This window comes from Triturus cristatus, chromosome 7 (genome assembly GCF_964204655.1).
Source record: "Triturus cristatus chromosome 7, aTriCri1.1, whole genome shotgun sequence".
NCBI lineage: Eukaryota > Metazoa > Chordata > Amphibia > Caudata > Salamandridae > Triturus > Triturus cristatus.
In genome coordinates this window covers 985648450-985668668 of record NC_140590.1, presented here as the reverse complement: position 1 = coordinate 985668668, position 20219 = coordinate 985648450, and the positions used below count along the sequence as shown (strand labels likewise).

At 44.7% G+C, this 20219-nt stretch overlaps 1 protein-coding gene and 1 long non-coding RNA gene across 3 annotated transcripts in view; one reads left to right on the top strand and one right to left on the bottom strand.

Moving 5' to 3' along the window:
* The window catches only part of SKP1 (S-phase kinase associated protein 1), a 113204-nt gene extending 99061 nt beyond the window's left edge, over positions 1 to 14143 (bottom strand). Inside the window, exons 1-2 of one of the 2 annotated variants that reach the window (XM_085618021.1) lie at positions 13839 to 14143; positions 2044 to 2140 (exon numbers count right to left, since the gene is read on the bottom strand). In XM_085618021.1, the coding sequence (XP_085474147.1) occupies positions 2044 to 2140 (97 nt within the window). In that variant the 5' untranslated portion in view covers positions 13839 to 14143. Of the gene's footprint in view, positions 1 to 2043; positions 2141 to 11895; positions 11973 to 13838 lie in introns of those variants that run through there. The other variant, XM_085618022.1, reaches the window with a different exon arrangement.
* A 514-nt stretch (positions 14144 to 14657) lies between these two features.
* Positions 14658 to 20219, top strand: part of LOC146810961 (uncharacterized) — a 179126-nt gene continuing 173564 nt past the window's right edge. Inside the window, exon 1 of the long non-coding RNA XR_014966660.1 lies at positions 14658 to 14819. This is a non-coding gene — a long non-coding RNA (uncharacterized LOC146810961). The remainder of the gene's footprint in view (positions 14820 to 20219) is intronic.

The window sequence follows — 20219 nt, the reverse complement described above, 5'->3', positions numbered from 1 at the left end:
CATAAACCCATTGTAAAACACACACAGAGGCGACTTAGTCAAAGTATGAATTACAAAATTACTATGCTACACAAAATTAACAGAAACACGACATCCTGAAAATAGTTAACACTCTTAGAGAATAAAAGATTAAGTAAAAGACTAAATATAGACAATAACTAAATACAGGACAAGGAGCACCTGAACGCTTTTTACATTTGTTGTTTAGAAGTGGATCAGGATTTTTGCCTGTAAAGTTATGGACATGACTATTGAGCCTATTAGGGATCCTTTTCAATGTCAGTTTTTAATTACTCCTGGGTTTGAGACTCACAGGAACCCGACTCTCAAAGCCCCGATTGAGACCACGAGGTCTAGTGGCCTTCTTTGCATAGCATTCCGCCACTGACTAGTGAAAGGGGTTAAAATGCTGCACAGCATGGTTTGTTTCAAGACTCTGCAATCTTCTTTCAGCCAAAAAACTGCATGTGCCCCAACCGTCTATGACAGAGTCAAAAATAAATAAATCAAACACACTTTGAGCCTATGCCCAGTCAGATTAGCCATTGAGCTTTGCTTACACAATTAGGGCCGGATTATGAATTGGGTGGTCTGTGAACCACCATATATACGGTTCGACCGCCGCAAGCTCAGCAGACCGACTGGCGTATTACGAAATTGTCAGCTTGCCTTTGCAAAGACTGCGGTCAAACCGCCGACACCCCCAGACCACCGCAGTCGGGGAAACAAAGCTGCCATAGGGCAGTACTGAGTATTACAAGCTGACTTTCTGATGAGCAAAATGCAGTGGTGGAGCCACAGTCTTCAGGTGGGCGTAAGCTAAGGATTTGGGGTGCATAATCGACCCTTTTCTGTTCTTGCAGGCAGAGTTCCATGTGGATGTCTTTATCTAGGTACACCCTTCACAGCAGCATCTTCACTCTGAAGAATACGACCCAGTTTGCGCCGATCTACAGGTAATTCACTTATGTACCATATACACACTGCCTGGACTGCCCACATAGGAGTCGGGCTCCGGTAATGGGTAGGTGGCATTTTTCCACATGTACCATGGATATGTGCACATTCAACACATATGCAGTTGAAATGCTCACGCAGACATCATAGATATGGAAAACCATTATCCACCAAGACCGCCGCAGCCACATCACGGGCTCCGCGGTGAACTCGTATTACGGCGTTCTGAAGACCGCCAGCGTTGCGGTTTTCTAGCAGCCGCGGTGTTTGGGCGGGTGGACTGCCAGACTCATAATTAGGCCCTTAAACTTGCATCTGAAACTGCATCTTTGCCACAAACGCTTTCAGGGCCTAGAGAGTATAGACAGATGCAGAGTATCCTCTGACAATTAGTCAAGGCACTCATTAATACCATAAGACTTACAGAGGTTACTATCGTTTTTTACTTCATGTGGATAAAATACACTATTTATCCAAAAGAGAAAACTGCTGGATATTATATTAGATTTAACTTTACACACACCACCCTTCAAGAACAAGCCTAGACTGATCAACAACCCTACCCCATGAAGTCAGACAGAAAATGTAGAAATTGTACATTTCTTCTGTGATTCCAGGGACAATGACAATATAGGTCACAAGATTGCCTAGTCACACTTTACCTCCCCAGATCCTACTAATAGACAGCAGGCAATACCAAAGCTCTGCCTTCTGTGACATCAGGCAGAGTTTGGAAGCTTAAAGGTGTAGTGTTATTTTAATTCTTTGTATTGTTGTTCCACTTACCAGTCCATTTTCTGTCATAAAAAGAAAGTAGGAAACATAAGAGCTTATACCTTCAGTTGGAAATCATTTTGTAAAGTATTTTTGTAAAGTAACATGCTTGCAGGGGAGATATACTGTGATCATAAATATCAGTGAAAATCCACTTATGACAAAGCTGATGCCAAACACTTAACGGAAACTCCCAAAGCTAGGCTGCCCATCAACAGTCCGCCAACATTCTATCATCCTCAAATTTAAAATACAAATGTCCTACAATTTCGATGGACTGGTGTCACTAACTGGCAGCAAAACTTAACTTACCTTCCAACATGGTTTTGATCGTTACTGACTGCTTGGCAATTTCAACATCAACCTCGAAAATTTCTCCATCAGAACTCTGGAGTTTAATAGTAGGCATCTAAGTAGAAATAAAAAATGTTAGTCCACAGTCTGAGTTTTGTTTGCAATGTGCTACTGCTAATAGTGATCGGGGGAAAAAAAAAAAAAAAAGAAAAAAAAAAGGCTGAGCGAGATCGAATATCAACCAGCTTACAGAGCCCTTGCTTCCCAGAAAAGTACTTCACTTAGATGGGTGTGCACCTCCAAAGAACAGGTACTGTGCAGTAAGGAAAAAGTTGCCCTTAATTCCTAGTCAAGGACAGTATTATATTTTTTAATATGCGAGGGATAATTAGTCGGTAATCTTAAAATTAACAGAAATACATGAGAACCATTCTCTTTAAGTGGACTGCATGAGAAAGCAAGGATGATAAAACTAATGTCTTAAGCTTCAGTTGGACAACCGGTACCACCTTGGCAGCAGAAGTATAGACTGCTCTGGCAGAGAGCAGGTAAACAGGCAGCTCCAGAACAACTTTCCTCACAAAGAAGTATGTGAAGCAGCTGTGCAAACTTCTAATAGGGATAGCATAACCAACGGTTCATAAGACCCTCGAGTGTTAGGTGAAGGCTGGGCAGCGGTGCACGTTTTGCATCACAGATCTGTTCTGTTGGACCCTGTGCAAGCTGCACATGCATCAGTTATGTTCCCGCTTACTGACAGAATATCCTTGGCTTTCGGAGAGGGGAAAAGCCAAAAGATCAAAGGGAGGAGAGAGCAGCGTGAAGCACAGGAGCTCTAGGGTCATTGGGGGCTCTATGGGGTGGAGCAACAGGCCCCTAGTAGTTGGGTGGGGTTTTAGTCTTGATGGGCATTAGTTGGTGGCGATCCTGCTATTGCCATTCTCAAGCGTCACTCAAGTCCCTCTATGTTAACCTTGCGTCCAAAGCAGATTGTACTGCTTTGAACAAGTGGACTCCATTCCCAAGCCAGATTTACACAGAGCAAAACCAACCCAATTGGATATTTAAAAACAGAACCACTAAGTTGCCTGTAAGCATTAATAAACACTAACAATAAAGAAGCAATCTCGCCAGAGAGCAAGCAATGGAGAAGATGTCGAATGTAGTTGGTCACGTATGTGAGCTATGCATACTTTGAAACACCAACGCAATTCTATGACATTAGTGTGGCATATAGACCTGCCAACTCGCACAGTGCCACCATGTGTCACACGATTTCAGCTCCCTTCACACTGCTGCAGGAAAAACAAGGTAAGAACTACTGCACAATGTTTTCCAGCTTGTCTTTGGAGGCAGTAAGAAGCTGATGTCCATTAACAGGTGTGTAAACACTCCATGACATCGGTGACAGCCTAAGCCACCTTTTGTTTAATTTTCGAGGAGGTGGTCGGCTTAGAGGAGGGCAGTGACTCTTAGGTAGCCATCAATGTGTTCCCCACCCCCCTCCAAGGCCCTGCTCCCTCCTCACAGTGAAATGTACTTTTAAGCTGGCAGGTCTGGGCTGATGCACCACTAGGATACTTATCACCAAAATACAAATCCGGTGCTCATTATACAATACAAACTGGAAATTACCTCAAGATAAGGGTTTCCTGAAGTGTCATTCTAAAGAGTATGATTGCTACTATTACGTTAAATTCAGTCTAAAAACAATGCATAAGCAACGCCAATTGGGCCGACTTTGAAGTGCCAAAGCACGTTAACATGAACATTCAGAATGTCGTTTATCACATTAAAGTTTGTCCTATTGGCTTTGCTCAATGCAGGAGTGAAAAGTAGCAAAAATAATAGCTTTGAATAAAGAAGAGTTACAGGAGGCAAAGACCTGAATCCGACAAACAGTGCGATGTTCGAGTGCGCTCTTCAGATGCAAAATAGTCCCCAATGAACTCCAATGGACACAAAACAGCCTACAATAGGGTCAGACTAATACTCCTCTAGATGAAGCAAAGTCCACTCTACATACATTTTAAAGAACCGATAACTATGTCATACAGGATGCTGCCCCGTCAAACCAGACCTAAAACAACTATACACACACGTCTACAAGTTGCTTTAATAGAAACAATATCAACAGTCACAAAGAATTAGCAAGAAAACTGAACTCGCAGAAAAAAACAAAGCATTTCTAAAAAGAATTTCGGACAGAACGCCAGGGCACACAACCTATGCTACTCATTCTTAAAATGTAATTTGGTATGCCAATGAGGAATAAGAACACAAGCAGTGAAGTTAAGGGGGCTATGACCACATAGATTGTGTTGGCTTAAAGAGTCCAGAAACGTTCTACCTCTCATTCTTGGCTTACTCTTTGCTATCGGCATTTTCAGAGAAAAACAAACTTTAGTCATGAGTAAGCTTGTGACAATTATTTCGTTTTATTTGAACGGGTACAAAACAAACAAAAGGGAGAAACTAGCTTGCAATTTTTTTGTTTCTAATGTTGAATCTCAAAACCAATTCTACGTCACATCCGGAGGCTCAGATTAAGCTTCAGTCTTTACTGCAAATTAAATAGCAGCCAATAAAAAATAAAAAAAAACATTAAACAAACTAAGTTTCCCATTAATATAAAAGGTATCGTCATAGGTCACATGCGCCAATCACCATAGTTGTAACTCCATAAATGTCTGAGACACATTGCCTCCTTTTACTTCGCTGCTGCAGCCGAGTTAAGTACCCATCTATACATATTACTTTAATTATATATCTATCCAACACCTTTTCAATTAAAAGAACTGGGTCGCACTCACGGAAGGTTTCAAAGTTCTTGTTTAGCTTCAGAAATCCAAAGTTATCCGGACCGAAAGCAGTACTGGTTTCGGTCCGGATAACTTTGGATTTCTGAAACTAAACAAGAACTTTGAAACCTTCCGTGAGTGCGACCAAGTTCTTTTCGTTGAAAAGGTGTTGAATATATACTGGCCGGGCTCCGCCGTGGGGTTACGCGAGCCCACAGTGAGTTCGCATTTTGTCTACCGCAGGACCTTGAGCACTGACAATGCGTGATCTTTACCCATTTTTTCGTTCCGGATATTATTTTGGTCACTGTTTGTTTCCTTTACCATATTTGCTTCCCGGTTGGTCTAGCAGTGGTCTCCTCTAGTCACTCGACGCGAAGGCTTAGTGGAACGGCCAGAAAGTGGTCTGCACCAGTCGAATCGACAACCCAGTCCTCTGTCTAGTTCGGTCAGCGAGGTCCACGCAGGTTTTGCCTTGACCCGGGTTGTTTAATAAGGGGCTGCGTCCCAAGTCTTCACCGAGTGCAGACCTTCATCCTGCAATCTGGGATATTCTTGAGGCGGTGCTACCCAGTGATACCACCAGCCCCCCCACAGCACGGTGTGGGTTGTAAAAATTGCATTAGGTTCATCCTAGGCGACCAGCCAGGTTTGCTCCCCCACAATCAAACACTTTCTCCTAACATATCCTGGCTTTGTGGCAAAATTCAATATTTGTGCCCCAGACATTTTTGTAATTCGTTTGGCAGGGCACTTGCTATGAATTCAAAGTGCTCCTCTTTGGGCTGTCCTCAGCCCCATGATGCTTTACCAAGCTCATGCAACCTGTAGTGAAGACACCAAGAACTAAGGGAGAGCGGTTGGTCATCTACTTGGACCATTTGCTCATCATTGCACATAAACAACAGACTGTAATCCTGCACCTCTCGTGGGCAGTAGAGCTTCAACAGGGTCTGCGATTTATTATCAACAGTCAAAAATCAGTTTGGATGCAGTGTTAATGCATGGAGTTCTGGGTTTCCTAGTGGACTCTGTCAGGACGCACCTTCAATTATCAGCTCAGAAAGTGAAGGCCATTAGAGAATCGAGACTCCTCTTGTCCAACCAGAATGTATCATTGAGATCGCTAGCTAGATTGCTCTGTCGTTGAAAGCCAAGATTGAATTGTCATGGTGACTCGACCACATGGAAGCATGGAATGGTAGGGCCAACTTTGGCAATTTGCCAGAGACCGTGATCGAGTCTGATGCCAGTAGATGGGCTGGGACGTGAGATGTGGTCCAACCCTGACCGGAGGAAATGGTCTCTGATGGTGCTGAAGCTCCACATAAATTGTCTGGAGCTGCTGGCGAGCTCCTTTGCTATGAAGAGTCTTTCCCCCTTGAAAACAAATAGTTGGATCCTTCTCCAGAGGGACAAAATAGCTCAGGTGTTCGATATATCAACAAGCAAGCTGGGAAGTACGATATCCTGCTTGTTGGCGGAAATAGCCAAGGACTCTGCATTTTGCCTGGAACAGCAACTATCAGTGACAGCAGAATACATTCCCGGCCAAGGAACGTGATAGTAGATTGCAATGCTTGCTACTTGATTACCAGTGACTGGAAACTGCATCCAGCAGTGTTTGAGTGCCTCAATCAGACGGGGGAGGGGGGTGCTTGCCAAGTGGATATGCTTGCTTCCTGCCTCAGCTAGCAACTTCCCGTCTTTTTCCAGCTGAAGACCTCATCCTCTGGCCAAGACACAAATGCCTTTCTCTAGGACTGGTCTCAGAGGTATATTTACGCCTTTCTACCATTTCTAATGAGTCCCAGGGTGCGGATTCAAGTAAGACGTCAGAAAGCAGACATACTAGTGACTCCGCTCTGGAAAGCTCAGTCTTGGTTTTCGGTTCTCAACATGGTATGAGATTGTCCAACAAGATTACAGACATGCCAGGATTTTCTCACTGACCCAGGGGGTCAAGGGCACCTGTTGACAATCTCAGGAAAACTTACCCTTATGGCCTGGAGGGCTTACGGGAACGTTGGAGCTTGTCAGGTTTCTTGCAACAAACTAACTTCTATATTCAACAAGCCTGGTGAGCAACTACACATTTGTGCTTCTTCGGCTTGGCGGAGATGGGTCTGTTGGTGCAACAAACAAGGTGTTAATCTCTTGGAAACAAAATTGAGCATGGTGGTTAATTTCTTATCTTAATTGGCAGACTCTGGACTTGCTTACAGGTCAGCAAACAATTTTCGTTTTTCCATATGGGCAGGTCATTCGACGATAAGGTTGTTGGCAAACATCGCTTAATATGTAAATTAATGAGTTATTAGGTAGTCATTACCTACCAAACCTCGATATTCTGTGCTGTGGGATGTGAATACAGTACTCAAGTTCCTGGACTGCTGGCTTTCTGACCGATCTGTCCTGCAAGTAACGGTCATTAAAACTGACCATGTTACTCTGATTTCATGCAAAAGGATTCCAGATGTCCGGGTACTTGACTTTGAAGGTAAAGTATTTTCTGCCTGCAGTGTCTTTACCATCTCAAGATGAACTAACGCAAGATTTGCTCTGTATCCGTCTTTTGCAAATAATCATAAGCTATGTGTTGTGCGATGTTTAAAAGAATATAAAGCTTGTACTGGGTATCTAAGGCAAACCTGTATGGGCCAACTATTGATCGCGTTACAGAAACTGTCTGGACCTGTCCCTACAGCTACTTTACCACGGTGGATATTGTGCCTTGTCAGAAGCAGGTATAGAGGTTTCCAAATTTGGAACCCAATCAGTGAGAGGGGCGAAGGCCTCCAAGATGTTTACTTTGGGCTCTCGTCTGGAAGACATCATGGCAGTGGCTGACTGGTCATCAGAAGCTACGTTCAAAACATTTTATCATAAACAGATTGTTAACATTGCTTTTATTGTTGAGGGTCAGCTCTGAACATACAATCTGAGTCTCTGGTCCTGAAATAGAATTTGAAATAAATACCATCTAGCATACCAAGAATTTTTTATTCTATTATGGGCACAAAGGCAAGGATTCTCCATCAAGAATAAGGTAATCGCAGCATGGGCCCCCGACCAGTGGTTAAGCGAGTTCAGTTGCTCCGTTGGCAATTTGGTTCAGGACTGTTCAGTCTGAAAGAATAGTTTTTTTCCCTGGTGGCGAAGCTATTGGATTTTCAGGGTATCATCTTGATGGTTTTTCCGGTTACTGGCAAAGAAAGATGGTGTCTCAGTCATTTATGGAGTTAGAACTAAAGTGACTGCTGCATGTGACTTATGACAATTCCCTTATATCCATGGGAAATGTAGTTTGTTGAGTATAATGTTTTCCATTGGCTGTTCACAATGCATTAATGATTGAGAAGACTAATCCTCGCTTCTGTGTCCTTTATCAAATTAAACATTCTTTGATGCGTAGTTTTATTATGGTAGAACATACGTTGGCAATAAAGAAGAGAGCGATGGTGGGTTTTAGCCTGTGTGTGTGGGGTGGGGGGGGGGGGGGGGGGAGCGAAACATGTTGACAATAGCAGATTCAGAATATCCAGAGCGCGTCTGCCAGACTCATCCTGAACATCCCACGCCGCAGCCACATGAGACCGTCACTGGCTACCTATCAACAAAAGAGTTACCTTAAAACACCTCACGCATGCCTTCAAAGCACTCCACAACGCCAGACCTGCATACCTCAACCACTGCCTCTCCTACACTCCCACCAGACCTCTCCGCTCCACCCAACTGGCCTTGGCCACAAACCTGCACCTCAGGCAATCCTCTTCACTCGTGCAATTCAGGAAGTACCTCAAGACCTGCCTCTTCGACTGAACCACATAGCAGCACCCCCCCCCCCCACAACCCCTCTCAGTGCCTTGGGACCCTTTAGGGTAAGTAGTCACACTATATAAGAAACTTGATTGATAATATAAATGCTAAATCCCCAAGATAAAAGTGAGTTGTTATGCGCTCTCCGGTTGGGTCAATGCAGCCCTTCATCAGATGATGGTTGGTGAGAAGTACTGTTAAGTGGGATACTGGGAACAACCGTTCTTTAGAGAGCTACGAAAAGAACAAGCATTTGTAATGCAATAGGTCTCGCATTTACAAGAGTTTGAGCTATGGGCAATGTAAATGACAATGCCTTTTATGTGTCATTTTTAAAACAGATAAAAGGCATTGTCATTTAAAATCCCAAAAGCTTAAACTCTTGCAAATGCGAGACCTATTGCTATTTGAAAAAATAGCACTCGAAGGCTGTGATTAAAGCCTACTGAGCTTTAACACTGGGGTGTTGCCATGGGAGGTTACAAAATGAGACAAGACGGTACTAAGGAAGGACTACTAAGCCTATTAACCAATGAACAGCCACAGTTTCCACTGGAGGGCACTTGGTGATCAAATAACAGGTGGAGAACTTAATAAGGCTTTGCCTTTTTAATATCTTCTCGCCTCCCCCCTACTATCCTTTCCCATCCAACTAACAAACTTGCATGTCCACCGCTCAAATTAATTCCATATTTCCCTATACTACTTCACCACTAATCTTATTTGGGTTCTGGACTAGCATGCTACTCCTAAAAAACAAAAAAAGATTTTCTGATGCCTCATCAGGGGTGCCAAGCGCTATATAAATTGAAACCCCTCTATTCCTCCGCTACCCTTTTCATCCCAAATAACTGACTCACATGTCCACCCCTCAAATGAATTTCAGATTTCCCAATACTAATTCATCACTAAGCATTTTTGGGTTCCGGAGTAGCGCAATGCTCGCTGAAAAGCGCTTCAACGCCACGTCAGGGGTAGTAAGCACTATATAAATGCAATTACAATTACCATATTTGTTTACAGGCCCATAACAGTGTGCCTACACAAGTACAGTCTGGTTCTGATGCGCCAAGAACCATACTTCGTGCCATTGCCCAGAATCCCCCAAAGCCTTGAAGCAATCTTCTCACGTTCTCGGATTTTACCTCGAACCACAAACAGAAACCACCCCGTTAGAAGTTATGGCTGTAATTCAACTTTTCTGCTGCAAAATCAGTTCTCAGAGGGAACGCTTGAATAAGTCAATAGTGAAGAGTCTCATTAGAATCTAACACTCTTTATTGACCATCTGTGTGAATCTCTTGTTATCTTTCGTCAACAGAATTGTTACTTTAAGAAACTATAGTATGTGGAATCTACCGCCTTAAAATACATGTAACTGAATGCAGGGCTTTAAGTGGGTCACGGGTCGGAGCACTGGCAGTTTTAAAGGGGCCTCGAAACAGGTCTCTATCGGGCTCAGTTTTGTGCCCTGGCACAGGCAGTCCATTTTTTTTTCCAGACTGCAGTGACCGCAGGCACATCGATGTGCGCGTGCATACACTGCTCTTCTCACTAGTGAAGAAGTTACGGCATCACGTCATGCCAGGTGAGCATTGTAGGAGAAGGGAAATCATTAAGAGTGTCATTTTCTCTCTGGATTCCCTTCTCTTTTTGAAACTCAGGAGCAGCAACATCATCGTGGTGTCACCAGGGCTTTAAGTGAAAGCTTTTTCATTATAATATACAACAAGCCATAGTTGCTGCTTATTTATCTTATGCAACTAACAGCCATTGACAAAGCCAATAGTCCTGCCTTGTTGTAGGTATGATATTACTTGTATCATATATCTGGATGCAATGACAGAAACAGCAAAATACGAGTTAGGCGACACACAATGCTAAGCACAGATTTCAAGTTTATGTGTTATTAAGCCACACCCTTAAATACGTTGGCCACGCCCCTTTGAGAGACCCCCCTCCGTTTTTTCATCCTACTTAAAGCCCTGACTGAATGTATAAAGATTCTACCAATCGGGTGAGCATGGTTTGTCTCCTGGCGCCCTTGCCCGGGACGTGGGCGGGGCCTGCTCCGGCAAAAACAGAAACCGGCATGCCATGCTAACGCTGGGCTCACATGCTGAAGGGACAGCCCTGCGGTGGCGGCCGGAGTGAAGAGAAGCCCCGGGTCAAGACTGCGGCGGCCGAGGATGACCACAGCAGCTCAGGGCTCCCAGGAGTGCAGGGAAGCCCCGCAACAGAAGTGCTGCAGCCGCGAGGAGGAGACCCCCCCAGAAGAGCAGCCCGGTGAGTGAAGAAGGGCTGGGGAGGCTCCGTGTGGGCTATTATTGGTGAAAGTGTACTTTTTCAATTCTGAGCGGCCCCATCTTGCAGCGGGCCGCTCCAACGGGGCTGGCATGTCGTCGGAAGCGGGACAGGAGATGTGCACATCGCGTGTGTGCACGTGCGTGTTCACATGCGCGTACACCAGCTCAAATCCACAAAAAGCCTTGCGCGTGCCCATCTCCTGTACCACTTCCGAGGCAAGTCAGCAACAATAGATCTCGCTGGTGGACAGCAGCGCATTGCGCTGCGTTCGCAGACGAGACATAAAACCGCAGCAGCACATGCACAAAAAAATAAAAAAATAGTTACACACAGGAATATCAGAGCTCCAATATATAAATGCTACAACTGACAAAACGGAAGGATGCCTTGCATGTTGTCGTTCATGTTGGTGCATAAAAAGATAAACGTGAACTCAAGCAAAATGTGATAGTTTCCATCCACTAAATTTAATCAAAAAAATGTACTTTGTTCTTCAAACCACGTCGATATGCTTTCACTATTTCAGAATTCTAGCAGTTCACAAAGAATGCATGTTTTATAAACATTTGATCTAAAGCAGCTTACAAACGGTTATCACAATTCTCGCTGCTGAAGAACACCCGAGATTAAGTTATCCTACTACTCCGACGTGGTCGTGGCGATGAGGCCAGCTGATCTCTAGTAGCTATAACATTGTACAAAAGTCATCCCCGCCTCCCCCCAAACCTCCAGCAAACTAAAGGCACGGTTTTAAATCCGAAATTAAAATCACAAGGTACACGCCCTGAACTGCCAGTCGATCTCAATGTCTATTCTGCGTTCTTCAGCTTCACATATTAGTTTGTTTGCTACTCCGTGTCCTTATCAGGTGTTACTAGGGACACTTGGGAGTGGCGAACGAACCAGTTTGGACACAACCGTAGCCATGAAGAGATCAACATACCAATCCGGGGTTCAAATACTATAAAGTACGTCGTACGGATCAACTCGGACAATCGACTTCTACAGACTCGGTGAGGTCAGACGCTTTTAACTGTTGGCATGGTGATAACTGCTTAGTCACCACGCCTGGCAATGCTGCAGGGAAAGGGTTGCCGTGAATCCACTTCCTGCTCTGCGCAATAACACCTCCTTGTGTAAAATCGAAGGCATTCGTTCCAATTTGAATTTTAAAACACCCTTGAACGCTAAGGTTGAAGTCCTATTTAGCAATGGAACTAAAGTGATATAGCGTTACTGTGAGTGTCCAATGATAAATAAAGAGGCCAAGCACTAGACGTTCCGAATTTCCCAGACAGTCCCGCTTTTCAGAGGACTATGCCCGACGATATTTCTTAATTTTCAATACATGTCCCGGTTTATGGGACACGTCAACTCATCCTGGAAAGGAGAATTGAGAGGAATGCTCGGCGCCTCTGTAGACTCAAATAGCTTATGCAATTTATATTTTTGTTTCAGGCAGCGCAGGAGGAGGTCAGCTGCTTGCGCCAAACAGAAGGGACACACGAGGAGGGTAGGGGTGTTCAAGGTGGAGGTCCTGCAACTGGTAATTTTATGTAAATGTAGCCTTGTAAACGTGCGTCTTATATACATTGGCACACATTTACAAGGCTATGTTTACATCTGACCTCCTCCTGTGCTGCCGGAAATAAGAAAAATATATTACGTAACGAATTAGCAGCTTTAGAGGCGCCGAATGGTGTACTCGGCGCGTCTAAAGTAACAAATTCGTTACGTAATGTATTCCAAGTCTCTTTACAGCTTGAGTATATAGATAAATATATTTTTTTTTTATGGAAAAAGCTACGCCAAAACAGTGACAGGCCAAATGTATACCTTGATCATTGTCAGCTTTAGTTCTACTAATATGTCTGGCCTGAACCTGCCCTTTCTAATCAAAATGTGCTCACCCTACCAATGGCAGGGGTTTAGTAGCATAAATAACCTGCCCGTGACCGACGTTATTACTAATAGAGATTACCGCCAACAGCTGTGTCGTAAAAACCGAACATTATAAAAACAAGACAAATACAGACAGGTGAAACGGTAAACTGAACACTACACCAGCAAGCAAGAAATGGGCAAGGCTGGCAACACATGCCAAGAAATTTAGAATAACCATCTAAAATGGACCCTCAGCCCAAGGATTCCTAAGAACACAGACTAAAGTGGCACCAGGCTTCTGTCTACCTATGTTTACACAACCCAACATACTTAACCAAGTGTCAAAAGACATCTGACTTGACAGAGCTCAGAATCCGTCCCTTAGCCCCAGAAGCACCATGAATAGGTATAGGTTTGTAAGGAAGTCGAGATGCGTTTTCTAGAACGCTACTTAAGAGTCAAGAGAATATATCGATAGAGTTACAAATCAATTAAATACAGTTGACAAGCCGGGTCACGCAAAGTAGACACATTTGGATACATAAAGTAACAAGCTTCGACAATCTGGACGATTCTACATCTAATACCCAAAACGTAACCTAAAGGTAAGCCAGTGGAGTAAAAAGACGTTGAGGGCTAAATACAAACATGGAAAGAGGAATGGGTTATGCCAGATGATCTCGGGGATGAAGATAGGCGGGTGAGTTTAAAGTAGATGGCAAAGTATCGGGTAGGAAGTTGTGAAGGAGAACTAGCTCAAACGAATTAACACGAAGGAGAAAATGGGGCATGAGGAGGCAAAGGAATCAACGTTTGAGGTGGGGTTGAAGGAGGTGGTGGAGTTCGGGGTTTGGGAGTAACTACAAGGGAGGAAGAAGAAAGTACTTAAGATGAGCTGCTGTAGTAGGGTGAAGGCAGGTGTAGCAGGCCCTTCCAGTTCATAGGGCCGAACCCTGAAGTTTCCCTTCCAATTCACATCTTTCCCCACCGGCGCGCACTCACATTGTCTCCAGTATCCGGAGGCGATGGTGAACGTCTCTGACGGCCCGAAACTGCTACTGGGCCCCGCACACACTGAGCACCGCGCGCAACAGCCCCAATCCCGCTTGTAGCACACGCACGAGCGCAACGTCACAGCCCGCAGCGCCTTTAGGCTGCCCACTCAGCTGCCTGTCCTACTGCACTGCGGGCCTGAGCAAGGCGCTAATGGAAACAGAAAACAGACGCAGCTGCCTCAAAGGCCAGACTTCGCGAGCCGAGCACGCCCCGCCTCTCAAACGAGCGCATTGGGTTCATGGTTCCGCTGCACAGAGCGTAACCGCCGCCGGTGTTTTAACACTTGATGTGTAACGTCGGAGTCCACATTTTAAACTCCTAACGGCTTCTAAGTAAGGAATGATAAGGAAGACCCCCACAGGAAGAAATCGAGTGCTAAATTCTATTTATTGTAACTGGACGAAAGTGTAGCCGCCGGCTGATCTGTAACGTCGGAATCCTCAATTTAGCGAATTTAGGCGTATGAAATTAAGGAAGGGTATGGTAGATCCCTCAAAGAACTAGAGTGCTAACTTTTGTAGCGATGGCGTCACAAAATGGCATTTCATGGACGCCATGCTGCTAGTACGGCACAAAATAAAATGAGATGGTAATATCGGGTTATGTTTATGCTGCAGTGACCTGCTGGTCACTGTTCTAGTCCTTGCTGTGCCAGCCACTCCTCGAGGGCTGGCTTACACTCCACCCAACACACAGGCGTCACAGGACATGAGGCCCTGGTAATAAAAGGGCCTGGACGCACGTGCCCTGGGTCAGTTCCACTAACTAGATTCCTGTGTCATCATTCCAAGTGCATGGGGGCGTAGGACCCCACCACACTACATTGGCAACGTGCAGGATGGACCCACGCATGCTGCAGCCTTGTGGGTGGATAAGGGGAAGAGAATAGCCCGTGCCGAGGGCACCCTGCCAACACCAAGGTGGAAGGTGAGCCAGTGGCGGCGCTTTGAGATGGCGCGTCTAGCGTGCCCACAGAAACATGGAGGGGCGAACTAGCCTTGTGTGCTGCGTGTTATGTCCCCGTCGCCTAGCGGGTGAAGTGTCAGCCTACTCGGCGTAGGGTAACCAGATGTCCCGGATTTCCCCGGACAGTCCCGGTTCTTGGAGAAGTGTCCTGGTGTCCCAACACTATCCCCCAAATGTAAAAAATATAAAAAAAATTTAATGCCTGGGTGTAGCAGAGAAATGTCCAGTTTTTTTTTTTTTTTGCTTAGTGCCTGCAGTGAGCATACCATTGGAGCCCGTGTTGCAATAGGATAAGTGTAGCACGAAGAGAAATCGATTGAAGAGACACATTTTCTCTCTGGATTTCCCTTCTCTTTCTACAAAGGCTAGCCACCAGTGTGGCCCTACTCTGCCCTTTAAAGGGAACAACCCTTGAATGTGTGTGCGTGTGTTTGTGAGTGTATGTATAAAAATATATATATTTCCTTACACACATATATATATATATCTATATTATCTACTGGCGGTCGCCAGTAGATAGTTATAGTTAGGACCACGTTTCCATAGAAAATCCGCAACATTCTATTTGGAATAACTTTGGCGCCGGTCGACAAATCCTCGCGAAATTTTCAAAATAGGTGGGGCGCTACGCTCCGCTCCTACCCTGAAAGTCTCGGGCGGATTCGTCAAGCGGGGGCTGAGAAAAAAGGGGGGTCCCAAAACGCGTTTTTCCCATGCATTTTTCCATAGGACCTTTAGACACAGCTACAGCCCGAACGGCTGAACAGAGTTACTTGAAATTTGGCAGAGAGGTAGTCCTCAGGTCAAGGAAGTGCCTTTTGTAGGTCTGGTGTAAATCTGTTCAGTAGTTCCTGAGAAAATAGCATTTAAATCAATATATATATCTGAGCCAGCTTACGGTGCGCTTACCGTGCGCTTACGGTAAGCTTACCGTACGCGTACGGTGACGTGCGCGAGCGCGATTCTGATTGGCTGTTAGATCTTAGTAAACATTCGAATCGGTCGAAACCAGGAAGTGTCGGCCGCCATTTTCTCTCTCGCACTCTGAGGGGAGTGGAGGAAAAACAAAGTCCAAAAACAGTAAAAGCGGCTTGATAGACAGCTCCCAACCACCCAGTCATTGTTATGGTGTCCCCAAAGAACCCAAAAGGCAAAAAATGTAAATTTTTTTATTTTCTAAAAATCGCCGATTACGCTTACCGTACGCGTACGGTAAAAAAAAATAAAAAAAAAAAACAATATCCACGTTTTCCTCCCCCCGTGTGCAAAAGGTGCCCGAAGTGCTCCTTTTGTGCATGGCATATATTATTTTTAAAGACAATCTGTAGATAACCATTAACAACGATGTGCCTAATACGGCCTCCGTGTGCGGACGATGCGCGAAGCGCATCGTGCGTACATGGCCCATTTAGCGTAACGTGGGCACGGCACTAACTGCGTAAAGTGGGCGCGCGAAGCGCACCGTGCGCGCACGGAACGAACTGCGTAAAGTGGGCGCACACGCCACGAACAGCGTAAAGTAACTTAGCAAACTAAAGGCACGGTTTTAAATCCGAAATTAAAATCACAAGGTACACGCCCTGAACTGCCAGTCGATCTCAATGTCTATTCTGCGTTCTTCAGCTTCACATATTAGTTTGTTTGCTACTCCGTGTCCTTATCAGGTGTTACTAGGGACACTTGGGAGTGGCGAACGAACCAGTTTGGACACAACCGTAGCCATGAAGAGATCAACATACCAATCCGGGGTTCAAATACTATAAAGTACGTCGTACGGATCAACTCGGACAATCGACTTCTACAGACTCGGTGAGGTCAGACGCTTTTAACTGTTGGCATGGTGATAACTGCTTAGTCACCACGCCTGGCACTGCTGCAGGGAAAGGGTTGCCGTGAATCCACTTCCTGCTCTGCGCAATAACACCTCCTTGTGTAAAATCGAAGGCATTCGTTCCAATTTGAATTTTAAAACACCCTTGAACGCTAAGGTTGAAGTCCTATTTAGCAATGGAACTAAAGTGATATAGCGTTACTGTGAGTGTCCAATGATAAATAAAGAGGCCAAGCACTAGACGTTCCGAATTTCCCAGACAGTCCCGCTTTTCAAAGGACTATGCCCGACGATATTTCTTAATTTTCAATACATGTCCCGGTTTATGGGACACGTCAACTCATCCTGGAAAGGAGAATTGAGAGGAATGCTCGGCGCCTCTGTAGACTCAAATAGCTTATGCAATTTATATTTTTGTTTCAGGCAGCGCAGGAGGAGGTCAGCTGCTTGCGCCAAACAGAAGGGACACACGAGGAGGGTAGGGGTGTTCAAGGTTGAGGTCCTGCAACTGGTAATTTTATGTAAATGTAGCCTTGTAAACATGCGTCTTATATACATTGGCACACATTTACAAGGCTATGTTTACATCTGACCTCCTCCTGTGCTGCCGGAAATAAGAAAAATATATTACGTAACGAATTAGCAGCTTTAGAGGCGCCGAATGGTGTACTCGGCGCGTCTAAAGTAACAAATTCGTTACGTAATGTATTCCAAGTCTCTTTACAGCTTGAGTATATAGATAAATATAATTTTTTTTTATGGAAAATGGTACGCCAAAACAGTGACAGGCCAAATGTATACCTTGATCATTGTCAGCTTTAGTTCTACTAATATGTCTGGCCTGAACCTGCCCTTTCTAATCAAAATGTGCTCACCCTACCAATGGCAGGGGTTTAGTAGCATAAATAACCTGCCCGTGACCGACGTTATTACTAATAGAGATTACCGCCAACAGCTGTGTCGTAAAAACCGAACATTATAAAAACAAGACAAATACAGACACATGAAACGGTAAACTGAACACTACACCAGCAAGCAAGAAATGGGCAAGGCTGGCAACACATGCCAAGAAATTTAGAATAACCATCTAAAATGGACCCTCAGCCCAAGGATTCCTAAGAACACAGACTAAAGTGGCACCAGGCTTCTGTCTACCTATGTTTACACAACCCAACATACTTAACCAAGTGTCAAAAGACATCTGACTTGACATTAGAGCTCAGAATCCGTCCCTTAGCCCCAGAAGCACTATGAATAGGTATAGGTTTGTAAGGAAGTCGAGATGCGTTTTCTAGAACGCTACTTAAGAGTCAAGAGAATATATCGATAGAGTTACAAATCAATTAAATACAGTTGACAAGCCGGGTCACGCAAAGTAGACACATTTGCATTAAAGTGGGCGCGCACGCCACGAACAGCGTAAAGTAACTTAGCATTTAAAAAACCGTACAAATTCACTGAAAAAACCATAGGTTTCACACACGTTATAGTTAGGAATTAGCATTTAAAAAACCTTGCAAATTCACTGAAAAAACCATAGGTTTCACACAAGTTATAGTTAGCGGACATTTTACTGATAAAAAACCATTGAAATTCCACGTTATAGTTAGTGCAGGCAACTATAACTCACGCGACCGCAATCCTCTGCTGATGCTAATACTGTATTTAGACACTTATTTGCCCATGTCTTCTTCCATTAAATTTTAGCTATACATATATTACAAATATTTTTTTTTCATAAAGACACATATGTCATCAGCAGAGGATTGCGGTCGCGTGAGTTATAGTTGCCTGCACTAACTATAACGTGGAATTTCAATGGTTTTTTATCAGTAAAATGTCCGCTAACTATAACTTGTGTGAAACCTATGGTTTTTTCAGTGAATTTGCAAGGTTTTTTAAATGCTAATTCCTAACTATAACGTGTGTGAAACCTATGGTTTTTTCAGTGAATACATATATATATATATGATTGCTCCAGCTTTGCCCACAAATTGAGTCGCACTCGAACACATGCTTCAGGTGGCAAACCTTTATTCAATGGGTGCAAACGGACCTCTCTCTGTGGCTTCAATCAGGCAGTCCCAATGCGATAAGCCTGACGCGTTTCAAGCGTTCATCTCCCTTCCTCAGAGGCAATCGCAATGCCGAATGCGTGCTCCAGTCTCCTTTAACAATGCAAAATCACGCCCCCAAATGGGCCGGTCAAATGACCCCAAAGCATTGTGGATAGTGAGGTCCTGGTACATAAATCCACAAATGGTGCACTAATTTCTGCCAACATTTCAAACCCCTAGATGGGTCACCACAGAGAGCGTACGTTTCAAAGGAGACTGGAGCACGCATTCGGCATTGCGATTGCCTCTGAGGAAGGGAGATGAACTCTTGAAACGCGTCAGGCTTATCGCATTGGCACTGCCTGATTGAAGCCACGGAGAGAGGTCCGTTGGCACCCATTGAATAAAGGTTTGCCACCTGAAGCATGTGTTCGAGTGCGACTCAATTTGTGGGCAAAACTGGAGCAATCATTTGAGACGGCTGCCCAGCCATCGAGTCGGCACCACCCCGTGAAGTGAGGGGGCCGTATGGCTCAAATCAGTTGGGCCTCTTTGCGGAACATGTGCTGGGGATTTGAAACGTACGCTTTGTGGTGACCCATCTAGGGGTTTGAAATGTTGGCAGAAATTAGTGCACCATTTGTGGATTTATGTACCAGGACCTCACTATCCACAATGCTTTGGGGTCATTTGACCGGCCCATTTGGGGGCGTGATTTTGCATTGTTAAAGGAGACTGGAGCACGCATTCGGCATTGCGATTGCCTCTGAGGAAGGCAGATGAACTCTTGAAACGCGTCAGGCTTATCGCATTGGGACTGCCTGATTGAAGCCACAGAGAGAGGTCCGTTTGCACCCATTGAATAAAGGTTTGCCACCTGAAGCATGTGTTCGAGTGCGACTCAATTTGTGGGCAAAGCTGGAGCAATCATATATATATATATATATATATATATATATATAATATATGTATATATATATATATATATATATACACATTTACAAGTCTACTGTATTACTGTGTATAGGCACATATTTACAAGGGTATGCAAAAACCGGGACAGGTCAGATATAGAAGTAAGACTAAAGGCTTTAGTCCTACTTTTATTTCTAGCCTGTCCGGGTTGAGGACCTCTAAATCTGGTCAACCTTACTCAGCGGGCATAAGGTGAGCCCGTGAGGTGACGGAGGTGCTATGGGTCTGTGGTGTAGTCTTCACGAAAGAGAAGAGGTCGGCCCCAGAAGCCAGCAGTGAGGCAAAACCCACCCGGCACCTGAATAGGAGCAGATAAGTTGCAGCGGGATGGTGTCGTTCCCGGTGAAAATGGGCAGAGTGCCAGTGCTGAGACGCTGACTCTGAAGAAGTTGATGACCTGGACGCCAGCCCGCTGAGTGTATGTGGCAGAAGCCGGTGGGTGAAAAGGCTGTGAGCCAACAGACTGCACGGCGTGTGAAAAGTAGCGAGTGCGGTGTG